This window comes from Prosopis cineraria, unplaced genomic scaffold, assembly GCF_029017545.1.
Source record: "Prosopis cineraria cultivar Desert tree isolate PC_DT_omini unplaced genomic scaffold, ASM2901754v1 PC2, whole genome shotgun sequence".
NCBI classification, from domain to species: Eukaryota; Viridiplantae; Streptophyta; class Magnoliopsida; order Fabales; family Fabaceae; genus Prosopis; species Prosopis cineraria.
This window is the reverse complement of record NW_026555333.1, coordinates 11,486,504-11,499,319: the sequence shown is the minus strand read 5'-3', so window position 1 is coordinate 11,499,319 and position 12,816 is coordinate 11,486,504. Positions and strand designations below refer to the sequence as shown.

At 31.5% G+C, this 12,816-nt stretch overlaps 1 protein-coding gene across 2 annotated transcripts; it reads left to right on the top strand.

Annotated features, from left to right (window-relative positions):
* The first annotated feature begins 6,534 nt into the window (after nucleotides 1-6,534).
* On the top strand, nucleotides 6,535-10,186 carry LOC129303538 (uncharacterized). 2 transcript variants are annotated; one of them, XM_054942913.1, is made up of 3 exons: nucleotides 6,535-6,820; nucleotides 7,774-8,735; nucleotides 9,415-10,186. In XM_054942913.1, the coding sequence occupies exons 2-3, from the start codon at nucleotides 7,825-7,827 to the stop codon at nucleotides 9,893-9,895; spliced, it is 1,392 nt and encodes a 463-aa protein (XP_054798888.1). In that variant the 5' UTR covers nucleotides 6,535-6,820; nucleotides 7,774-7,824; the 3' UTR covers nucleotides 9,896-10,186. The 2 variants fall into 2 exon arrangements, with proteins under 2 accessions (XP_054798888.1, XP_054798887.1); XM_054942912.1 differs by having other exon boundaries at nucleotides 6,536-6,820; nucleotides 7,804-8,735.
* The last annotated feature ends 2,630 nt before the right edge of the window (nucleotides 10,187-12,816 follow it).

Below are 12,816 nucleotides of genomic sequence, written 5' to 3'. Positions count from 1 at the left end.
ATAGAAGTATGAGATACCTCGGAGAAGTGAAAAAAATCGCAAACAATGAAAATAACTCTTTTAATGTGCGATAGAGTAGTACACCACGGCTTGTGCACAACACACATCATAACTGTGCCACACACCGCGGTGTGTTGCATGAAATTTGGCAAATTCTGCTATCATTTGACAGAATCAAGGAACTTTAATGAGTCTCGATTCTCCTCCGATGTCCAAATGATGTGAAACTAGCTAATGGCATGTGGTTCACTTCTAGAACAAGTCACACGGGGAAGTTGGATACTTAAATGCATTTAAACCACTTTTCACCACCTCCACACAAAATGGGTGTCCAAAACTCTCAATAAGTGCCAAAAACTTTTCCTAACAATGGGACCATGTCTTTTGAACTTAGGACTACTAGTACAACACGTCACAAGTACCAAATAACAGTATAATAAGATTCACTACTCAACCCCATTTTACCAAAAACAGAGGAGATAATTGTCATTAATTTCGCATCCAATTCAATCCAAATATGTTCAAATCATCATTTCTATACTTGTACTAGTATTTTAGCCTTATAAATATATATATCTCAACATATACAAATATTCAGGGCTCAAATATAAATCTTAACATTTGCAATAATAAAATAGTGCAAGTGTGATAACATGCATTCTAGAATTGGCATTTATAGGCTATTACACAAAATAATTCTAAGCCAGAGGCATACAATAGGAATATGTTAATTCCTAACCTCTTGAGCCTTCTCCCTCTCTGCACCAAAATCTAGAGCCTGAAAAGTGTTAAATGAAAGGGGTGAGCCTAGCTACTCAATAACCAAAGTAAAACAATTATATATCCATTATAAGTCAAGCACATGCATAAGAAACCAAGTACTTAAAACATACTCATACATATCATAACTCATCATTTCTCATTTAATAGCTTCTTTATTTCAAATATACTAAGTACATTGTCACCATATTCTCAAATACATGACCATGACCTCTTATTCATGTGACTTGCTACAACTGATACGTGTGATATACTTGAATAGGTAATGATCAACCAACCTTAATCCTCAAATCAAAACTGTAGGCTATAATACTAATTTAAGACTCTTTCCGTGTGACTGGACTACCCAAGCTCACCAATCGTGAGGTATGACTCAGCTAAAAATCACATGACTCACTCTCAGACCACGGTTTCCCCCATTCTCGAATCTCTGAGGTGTCTTATACACTAGGCTATTCTCCTTATTGAACCGGTAGAGATAGCTAGGTTCTAGTCCCTCGACAAACTATAGGATGGTCCCTCGACAAACTATGGGACAAGGTTATACTCTCGTGCACTAGAGGGTAGCCTAAATATCATATAAATTTTTCTCTACTCTCTATCCCTAGGCAAACTCTTGTCACTGATAATGCCATAATCAATACTCGCTCATTTTCATATTTTCATTTTTACTTACTCATTATCACAACAATCGCGTTAGGCTCACGATCGTACACTACCCAAATATGTATTTTTTTCATTTTCTCAACGTTATTCTCACTTATCTCAAAATCCACTTCTTATTAATAGACAATTACCTTTACACAATATCACATTTATTTTTTAAAAGCATACACATGTTCATAATTTAAAAACTTTCTTAACTTCACATTTTTGCATTTCAAGCCAAAAATAGCATTATGCACATTCAAATTTTCATACACTCATTGAAACTAATACATGGTTTCACATTAAAAAACAATCATAACATTCACAATTCACATTTAACAATCAATTAACATATAACTACCTAAAGTAAGGTTCCCCCAGTTATCTCAAACTTTTAAGAAGTCAAAGATTTACCCCTCAATCTACTAGCTTCCAAGCTTGAATTTTTAATCCAACAGGTGACCAAGAGCCAAAACTATAATTAACCAAGTTGAATTTCACCAACATTGTCAATTTAAGTATTAAACCATCAATCTCCACTTCTTAATTGTCTAAGGTCCACTCTACAAGAGTTCGAGCCTATCTATTAGATTTATTATCTATCCTTAGTCCCCAATAATATTAATTGACTATTAAATTCTCATTAATGGCATCACACTTTTCCAATCACCCATTTTAAATTGCAAATTTTGGACATTAATGGTGCCTAACAACCCAAGACACCAAAAATTCATTTTATTATATTTAGATACTCTAATCTATTTTCATTAACTCCATTTGAGTCAATAAATTCAGACCCATAATTTATATAGATCAAAAAATAATCTTTCACAATTAAACTCTAATATAAACTCATAAATGTGGAATAAATGGGAAGCTTAATGAGTGTGGTACTTACCTTAGGTATTTGTAGCCTCCAAAATACTTCTAATGTCGTCCACAAGTAAACCCTAGTAAAGTTTGATGTGTCTTTTCACTTCCTTTTTTTTTCTTCCTTTCCTTTTCTGTCTCATTTTCGCAATTGATATCTGTAGAAAATGATCACGCGTCATGACGCATGGCATAGAGAGGTCTTTCCTTGCATTAAAAGTGTTTATGTGCTGCAGCGGATGATCTTCACGTCATGGCATATGACACAAGCAATATCACTCTTCATTTTTCTTCTTCTTTTGATGCCTAGTGGCCTGACTTGAAATCGAAACCACAATTTGAGCTGAAATACGATCAAATATCCTTATTAGAGCTCCCTGACCACGCACTACCTCAATTTACTTAATTATCCTAATTAGATTTAATTAATCAAGGGATTAAAACTAGAATGTTACAAAATACTACGTCTTTCGAATCACAATATAAATCACTTTCTAAAACCATTCTTTAGTCTAAAATATACTTCCTCCATTAAAAAATATAAGGCATTTTTAACATAATCTCACCTCCCAATAAAGTAATTACCCACTGTAACATCTTAAAATTTTCAAATCAATTTTTTACAAATTATTAATTCAATAAATCATTTTTACATCATCGAATCCTCATTATGGTAGAAAAATTTCTACCATGATAATAAATAATTAAACTTCTTTTTAAAACTTTACTATGGTAGAAAAGAGTTTATCTAAATAAAATATTTTACAAATAGCCTAATATAGTAGAAAGAATTTAACATAATGAGTGAGCTCTACCATGATAATTGAAAATAAAATTTTACCTAATGGTAAACAATGTAAAACAATTCATATCAAAGAAAATAATAATTTTTAAATCAGTATTTGGTGTAAAATCCTATCTTAAGGTGGCAGAATCCCAAAAAATTTCCAAATACAAATTTTTTTAATGTTGTTATGTGAACCAAAAAGCAATTAGAATCATGAGGGACAAACAGGATCCTCATGGCACGATATTTAAATCAGGTCAAGAATCAAGAGAGACAAATATGATCCTCTTGGTCATATAAATGCTATTAATAAAAAGATTAGAATCTATATGCTCCACAAAATAATACATGTCCTAAGTTAGCACTAGATATATTGCATGATTCAAAATAAGAGTCAACGTAAAAGATGGTATCTCATATACTAAAGTCACGCCTTTAGTGCTTTCTCAGCCAAACTCGCTCCTGTAAAAATATTAATCACAGGGAATGAGACTTAAAAGTCCCAATAACTAAAAATTAATATGTAATTATGTATATGGATGTAACTAATCGTGCAATTATTAAGTGGGCACACAAAAATGTTTAACCGAATAATATTTCCAAACAAACCAAACAAGTATTTAATTGCATGACTACACCTCATATCTTCCTTTTGCCATGCTTAGACGTCAAATCATCCGATCAAAAGTAAGTTGGACCAAGTTACACACCACTTATTGGGTCATCAAATGAGAATTTCATGATGATACAAGCATCATGACTTCTTTGTTTAATAGTTATCAATTCTTTGAAAAAAGTTACTTTTTCTATGAGTCACTTTTAATTACCTTATTAAAATTAAAATGAGTTAGTTAAAAAAATAAATTATTTTCTAATTTTGCTCCTAAATTTAAAAAAAAAAGTGATTTGATATATGGGAAGAGTTTTTCTTAAAAATTGAAATATTTTATTTCTTTTTAAAATTTGTTGGAATATATTTTTATAATTGTGCATCAAAGTTTGCAAAAAATAAAGAAGGGTGATTTATATAAAGGATCAATAAAACCTTATAAAATAGGGCTAATAAATAGGATTCAATGGAGTACTTGCTCACCCAATTTAAGAAAATTAATTAAGTATAATAATTATATTTATAATTAAAAAATTTGGATAAAAGTATCCTGTAATTGATGAAACAAATTTGTCTAATAAAAATAAATATTAACTCTATGAAAGACAAATTGAGAAATATGTGATAAATACTTTCTGAAATCTATATTTTTTTGTAAATGAAAAAGTACATAATACTTTCTCTGATATTTGAAATTGGATGGAGTATAGAAGAAAGAAACCCTACGAAATTTAATATGGATGGAGAAGATTAAATATGGGTATACGTGTAATTAATCTAGTCGATGAAATCACGTCTGCATGTATTTTCTATTGCATCTAATAATGTTCCTTTTAGTTGAAAAAAAATGTTATGCGTTCAATAATTGTGAATAAGATGTTTTAACTAACTATCTTTTTTGACCAAAGATGTTTTAACTAACTTGAAAGAGGTGTCAAATTCAATCCCCTCTCAAAGGTTCTGTAAAATAGCGTACTTAAAGAAAAAAGAGGAATACTCATTAAAAAGTATGTACTTTTTGAAAGACGTAATCACACAAGTTTTGGTAAATAATACTATAAATATATTTTAAAATTGCATATACCACACTCAATCATTAATATGTATCTATAAATATTGTAGAATGAAGGTGATTGATCACATATATCTACAAATTTTGTAGAATGAAGGTAATTGATCACGAATCTCTTCTCTCCTATTGATCAACATATATCAGTGTAATGTTAATTATCCTATTCCATTAGTCCATTAATATTTGTATAATCAATTTAATTTTAATTTAATATTAATATTATTATTTCATTAGTTGATGTAATTAAATTTTTTTGATTGGTTGATAGAATTTAATTTATTTTTGTTTTTTTTTTATTTTTTTCATTGATTTTTATTTTCATGGAACAAGAGCATTAAATCTATTTCAAATTTTTTCATTTTTAATTTTCTTTATCGTTAGTATTAATTTCATTAGACTATTTTTCTCCATTTGCTTACTTGTCCACCGCTTTTCAAATTTTCACATCAATAAGATTTAATTTATTTTTCTATTTTTCATGTATTTTTAGTGTACTTTCACAAAAGCATTGATTCAAGATCAGTCTCATTTTTAAATTTTTTTAATTGTTAGCATTAACTTCACTCGGCTATCTTTCTACATTTGTTGTATTTTCTCATGCCTTTTCAATTTTCCTAATCAATGACATTTAATTTTTTTTCTCATTTTTCACGTATTTTATTAATTTTATGTACTCAGTATCAATCAACTCTTATTAACTATCCTCTATAAACATTATCTATAAAAAGGAAAAAAAGAAATAAAAAGAAGTTTAAATTTGACTTTGATCATCAATCTTTATCTCATGATCTTGACCCTTTAATCTGTACATGTTTCACCATACATTTCACACTAACAAGATAACATCACAACTCTTTATCTTTTCACATTGAAAAAGCAAGACGGAAATGATTCAGTGGACAATATACATTCAATTCTTTGACCATATATATATGTGTGTGTGAGAGAAAATATATCTCTTTCCTTTTGGGTGAGAATGTAAGAGTGTACTTTCTTATGTATTTTAGACACAAATCATTTCTTTCTTTCTAACCTTTTAGTATTGATATTTATAATATTTATTAAGATTAAAAGGTTTAATAATTTAACATATTAGCAACAAATTTTAAATTTAATCAAAGACAAGATGTGTATAAATAAAATATATAAAAAATGATTGAATAATAGAAAAACTTTTAAAAATTTAATCATTTTAGATATATTGATATTAATAATATTTATTCTAAATTTTTTAATTTTAATTTGTGTAACGTAATAATTTAGTAAATAATAAAGCGTCCTCGTTCGTTATAAAAAAAAAATAAAGGATAAAGGCCAAACCAATATAGAAAGGAAAAAGGAAAGCATCGAAACAGAAGCCACAGCCCACAAGGGTGTCTCATGGCTTGGCTTACAAGCAGCTAAGCATATAGTGCCACTAAGGTGTCACCGTAGTCTCCAAGTTTTATCTTCAAGTGGCACAAATATATGCATGATTTATATATATATATATATATATACATAAAATATTTTTTTAACTAATAGATAGTAGTGTTGATGGTTAACTCTGAAAAGAGAAATACAATTATAATATTTTTAGTTTTTAACTTTCAAAACATTCTCTGCGTAATGACAAAAATATCCTTTAACTTTAACCTTGTCGGAATCGTGCAACCAGCAATCGTCAAACTACTAAAAATCACCAGTTATTAAACCGATTATTGGCTCAAGAGTGAAACTGTGATTGAACCGATGTTAAATCAGTTAACAACCACGATCATCCATATATTATTACCGAAGACGCGAAATAAAATTAAAGATCAAGAAAAAGAAAGATATTTAATGGGAGGACAGATTGAGGAAGCAACAACGCTTGCAAGTCACAAATCGAAGGAAGGACAACCCGGATATGGCAGATTACACTTGATCATCGTGTCCCGGGAATTTCTCTTGGGGTAAGAAGATCACGGAAATGGAAATATTCCCCCAATTCTAGATTCCCGTACTACTTTTCAGATCTCGACCACTCTGATGCCTTGCCAAATCCTGAAATAGAAAGAAACCGTCTGCCTCAGTACGTCTTCTCTCTGTTTCTTCATTTCGTTTCTAAAAACATCATTGCTTCTTTGTGATCTGACACAGCTTAACGTGTCTGTTGACGTGTTATAACTTCCCCCATATATTTAAATATTAGTCGTGGTGCTCTTGCGAGCGTTTGGTTTCGTGCTCTTCTTTGCATTCCTGTTCTGGGTTTGGTGATTTGGGTGTCTGTGTTTGGTATTGTTCATGTAATTGGCTGGAAAAACCGTGTCAGATGACTTATCTGAGATGTTTTCTCTGATCCAGCTTGTTTTGAAACGACGGTGTTAATTGTAAGCAGAATTTTGGGCATATAAAATTGATATACTTCTTTCTGTGCAAATAGCACACAAAGTCCCCATGCATTGTTTGGGCTTTCCATCGACTTTCCATGGGCAATACACAATCATGAAAAATAGTTTATGTTTTTGGGTTTTCGTTATTTCAGTCGATGATGTACAAAATTAGCATTTTCCTATGCTGCCGGAGGTTGAATTCTTTCTGGGATAAGATAAGCTTCGTTATTGTACTGAATTCCTGATATACTATATTACGCGGTTTAACTTGTTATTATTGGTTTCGTTTTTTTTTTGTCATTTTTTTTTTGTTAATGTCATCTTCATCTTGTATCAATCATTTCTTAACTTCTTGTTTAATGATCATGATTCCGATGCTTTTGTGTTCGAGTTGGGTTACGTGGTTTTGTTTTGTTTTTTTGTTTTAAATAATTAGTAGAAGAAAGGTTTCTTTTGGAAGAGGAAAAAAATTATCAGCCTGCATTCTACAATGATTTTTGAGAGAGATCTGCAAGTGGGCATACTTTTCCTTTGATCCCTTGTTTTCAGGCTAAGTTGAAGATTGGTAGTATACTAATGTACTATTCTGTTAATGTACTGGAGATAAAAGTATTAACACCCTGTTAATATGTTTGAGTTTCTATCTTATCAGTTAGCCCTCTCGGATTATTTTCCAAAACAGGTCCCATAGAGAACAAGAATAATGGAATCAGCAGAAAGAAGGGCCTCTTATGCAGCTAATCGTTGTTTCACTCGTGATTTTATGATGCCACTGAATTCTTCTGACCACCCACCATCAGTTTCTAAAACATTGGAATCTGATTGGGTGTCTCGCAATTCTGTCAATGATCAGGCCAGCTCAGGTGGAATGCCCCATAACCCAAATTGTGACAAATTGCCAGACATGAAGTGGTGGCTACATGTGAAAAGCAACCTAGGAGAAGAGGCAAATTATACATGTCAACATCTGAATTCCTGGGAGGGTGAACTTGGTTCTTACGGTGCAGGTTTGGTTGATGATAATGTTAAAATTGGGGATGTTCAATCTATCAAAGACATTGATTCTGTTTCTTGCATTGGAAGTGCTAATCGAGCAGTGGAACAGCCATGGAATAGCTCTAATACCCATATGAAAAACAATAACAATCGCAGAATGTCAAAAATTGAGGCTGTACTGAATAATGATCTACAATTTACAGCTAAGAAAAAGGATCAGGGGAAATTCTTGTTTAAAGATGATCATTTTGTGGACTGGGATATTACCGATTTCCTGATCTCTGAACAATGTAAAAAGGCGTCATCTGATTCAGACTCACATTGGATAGGTGCTGAGAAAATTGGGCCCTGGTGGCGCAAAGCTGGAAAAGATGAGTTGGCTTCCTTGGTTGCTCAGAAGTCGCTTGAGCATGTTGAAAACTGTGATCTTCCTCAACCACAGATTAAGCATTTTAGGAACACACCATCTCCTTACTTAGAGTGCCTTGACCATGACAAGACTCTGCCATCCCCTCTAAATGAAAAAGCGGAGAAGAATTCTTCCTATGTGGAAAGTCATACTTCTGGAACCCCTACTTCTGGTTGTTCATCATCACAGGATTCAGAGAGATTGTTCAGGTAATGCTGCTGCAGAGGGGCACTTTACAATCCTTTTGCAGTACTCCATTATGTTCAGCTTATCTTGGAGGCAAATCGGTGTTTCTTGTCGTTTAAAGCACTAATTGTCATGTCAGTTTGACTAGGGTTCTAGATTATTATCTGCTGAATTTTTTCCATCCGACTTTAATGAAGATAGAAGCAAGATTTGTCATGCGAAAAAATTTCCATTGCTCGCATGTCATGCTCTTTTGTCCTCTCCATTATTCCATTTTCTTGACTGAAACTGGCTAGTTTTCCTCAAGTATTTTATGGAAACTTCTTAAAACTTGCTTACTTGCTCGGATTTTGAACCGCTGTAAGAGTCTTCTGTCAAACAAGTAGCAGTTCATATTTCCACTGTGTCTATCTAGTAACTAACTCCGGGAGTAGAGATGATGATTCTTCACATTATTGTGGAAATTATCATATGATTTACGAGTTCCCTTCCAGTAAGAGAGTTTCTTAGTCTTGATCCGTCTTAGAATGGATTAATCGTGATTCCACTTGATTTCAAGTTTACTGGATCTCTTGGTCCAATTGACTATGGCTCTGATTATGTGCCTGTACTAATTTGCTTGAACATATTTAGTTATTCTTTAGCGTCAGCTATGAAATTCTTGTATATTGTATTATTATGCCATGTTCTACATATCTCCAGCTCCAACCAGAGCAAAGACTCCTACTCAACTAGCAAGGGTGAACCTATGAACTCACAGTCCAATTCCAAGGCTCAGCTGTTGGAAGCATTGTGCCACTCTCAAACACGAGCAAGAGAGGCTGAGAGAGCCGCGCAACAAGCATACAACGAGAAGGAGCACATCCTCAGTCTCTTCTTCCGACAGGCTTCGCAACTCTTTGCTTACAAGCAGTGGCTCCACCTTCTGCAGCTTGAGAACCTCTGCCTGCAACTAAGAAACAAAAACCAGCCATTGTTAAGCCTCTTACCAGCTGGCCTACCTTGGACCCCATGTCGTGGGAAGCAGCTTAAGAACGGTCATTGTGGTGGTAGAAAGAGCAAGAGCAGTAATAGAAGAAATGGGATCAAAAGATGTGCTGTTGCTTTTGTCGTGGGTTTAGGACTTGCAGGTGCTGGTTTGCTTCTTGGATGGACTATGGGATGGATGTTTCCTCCTATTTAGGTGACATGCTGTAGTGTAACCTTGACTAACAATATCATTCTACTCTGTCATGCTTAGGTTCATGAAAGTGTAAATCTTATGTTGTCAGTGATTTTCAGCTCTTGTAAGTATTCATCATCCATTCAGATCCACTAGCTGTATATATTGAAGAAGAATGTGTGCAAACTTTAAAGCTTGCAATGTCAAGAGATCGAGTAATTTGTAAGGTTTCTACTAGAAAATGTGATTATTGGATGTATGTACCTCGTACTTTTTTAAGGCATACGTTGTGAGTTGTGATTGGGTGATTTAGACATGTCGTGTATGACAAAGTTTGTTGTTCGCATGATGTTCTCTCTTAATGTAACCCTTGAGCTACTGCTGCCCATGGATTTGATTGATGACAGCGTTTACAGTGTCTGACAACACCACTCCAACCTGGATCAGGTGCAGTGTAAACGGTGTGGTGATGGAAAGTGAAATAAATCTTTACCCAAGTGACCAGCAATTAGTGTATAAAACAGTTCTTCATTTATATAAACACAATCAAATTTTATCTAAAATAAAAATTTATAAAAAATATAATATTTTTAATAAATATGTTATATCATTAATTTTAACAATACAGATTTTATTTGAATAATTTAATTTAATATTAATTTTTTTATTTTTTATAAAATGACTATTCAGATAAAATTTTCACAATTTAGATTTGATTTTGATTCATATTTAAAATTTTTAGCTTATAATTTTTTTTAAAAAATATATTTTAGAAAGTGCTAGAAATAATCTTTATTTTTAATATTATATTTATCAAAATAAAAATTTATAAGGATTATAAAAAATTTTAATATTAATTATGAACTATCTAGAGTATATTTAGATAGTCAATTTATAAAAAAATAAAAAAAAATTAATATTAAATTAGACCATTCAAATAAAATTTATATTATCTAAATTAGTAATGAACATGTTTATTAAAAATATTATATTTTTTTATAAATTTTTATTTTAAATAAAATGTGATTGTGTGTTTATAAATGAAGAGCTTTTTTATACACTTGTTTCTTATTAATCATTGGATAAAATTTTATGGTGAGGATTTTTCATTTTTCAGTCACTGTATGATTTTCCACCCGATCCGTATCCCTCCAGCCTGTGTCTTTGATTTACCCAACTTTTGTTGCTCAGACTCAGTCACGCCTGAAGGAAGAGAGGGTCAATCACATCCCAATGCTCATTCTTCGTCAATCTCATTTATGATTTTATCATTCAATAAAGGCCGCTTGGTCCACTTTCGCTGAACGTACATCATCCTCCCCAAATACGGGCTATATTTGCATTATATAATTACAGGTATTTTTCTCGTCAATTATGTTGAGTTTAAAGAATACATGGTATTGTTCATGTCATAAATAATGTGATGTTTCTATGAACTTGATACGTTAAGCTGATTGATATTTATGTATTTGTTGATGATTAGAATACCTCCTTTGATTGAACTGAGGAGACTATTTCTTCAATAGACAAAGTCAAAATTATTATATATTATCAATTTGTATGTCAATAAAATAAAAAATGGGATTACTTGTTTGAATGCTCAATTTGATCTCTTCGGTTAATTAAAGGTTGTTTGAATTCAAAATATAACTAATACTATTATATAATTACAGTTAGATCTTAGATGAGAATTTTTAGGTCAAAATATTAAGAATAATTGTAATTCCCACAGTGCTGAATCGACTCATGAATTAAAATTTGTTTATATTTATTTCGTATATTTAAAGCTGATGTTGATGCTAATCCTTGTATTTTATGCATATCAAACCAAAATTTATTCCTGAAGATATAACACAGTACACAGCTATCGTGGTTGACCAATCCCAAAATTCATTGTTTATTCTTCTTTTCTTCGTTTCATACACGCACGTTAAACTTTAGGTCAAATGCAAAGCATGGTTTAATTAATTAAGAATAAAGAATGTTTATGTCATGTATTTATTCGTTTCGCACTGCAACTATGATTATTTTTTTAGCCTGCAGAAAAATTATGAGAGTGCTTACAAAAACCAAAATGAAAAAAAGGGTACATCAGAGAAATCAGTGCCACGTGCCGCTTTCCAACTCAGCTTTTGCTTTCAGTTAAAAAATTCTATCAAATTATTATTATTTATCTTGTCCATTGTGCGGGAAAAAATCATCTTTTTTTTTTTCCTTTTATTTTCTTTTTCCTTTTTTTAATTTCGCGGTGCACAACGTGCCTACACAATATTGCGGGTGGTCCACCGCTGGTCCTGCAGGACCTGCACCGACGAAGAGATAAGAGATATCATTTTGATTGCATGCAGCATGGCAAGAGATATGACATCAAAAATCCATCAAGGATTTGAAATTGAGTAGTTCATCTGAGAGTAAATCTCTATCTAAAATAAAAAACTAAACACAGGGCTCTTAAAACGACGCCGTTCTTTCGACCTTTTATTCTAACAGCTTCTAGATTTTAGGTGAAACCGTGAAAGTACTAATTATATTTCTATCATCAAGTAATATCGCGAATGTTCAGATTTTGGTCTCGATCTATGTCGTAGTTGACTCCTTATTTCCTGAAATAAAAATCTAATCTAATCTCATATTCTTTTAACTTCATAATATACAACATTTTTTAAAAACCTTATTTAGTTTAAAGTATAAAACATTGAATAATTTTTTTTTAATTAAATTCTACCTCATTTACTTTTTTAAAAATAATTTATTAAATTTTAATTATTATTATCAAGATATTTATATAATATATTTAATAAAAAATAAAAAATACTTAAATTTTTTAAAAAACAAAATTTTAACAAATATTTTGTTCAGATTTTGGTCTCGATCTATGTCGTAGTTGACTCCTTATTTCCTGAAATAAAAATCTAATCTAATCTCATATTCTTTTAACATCA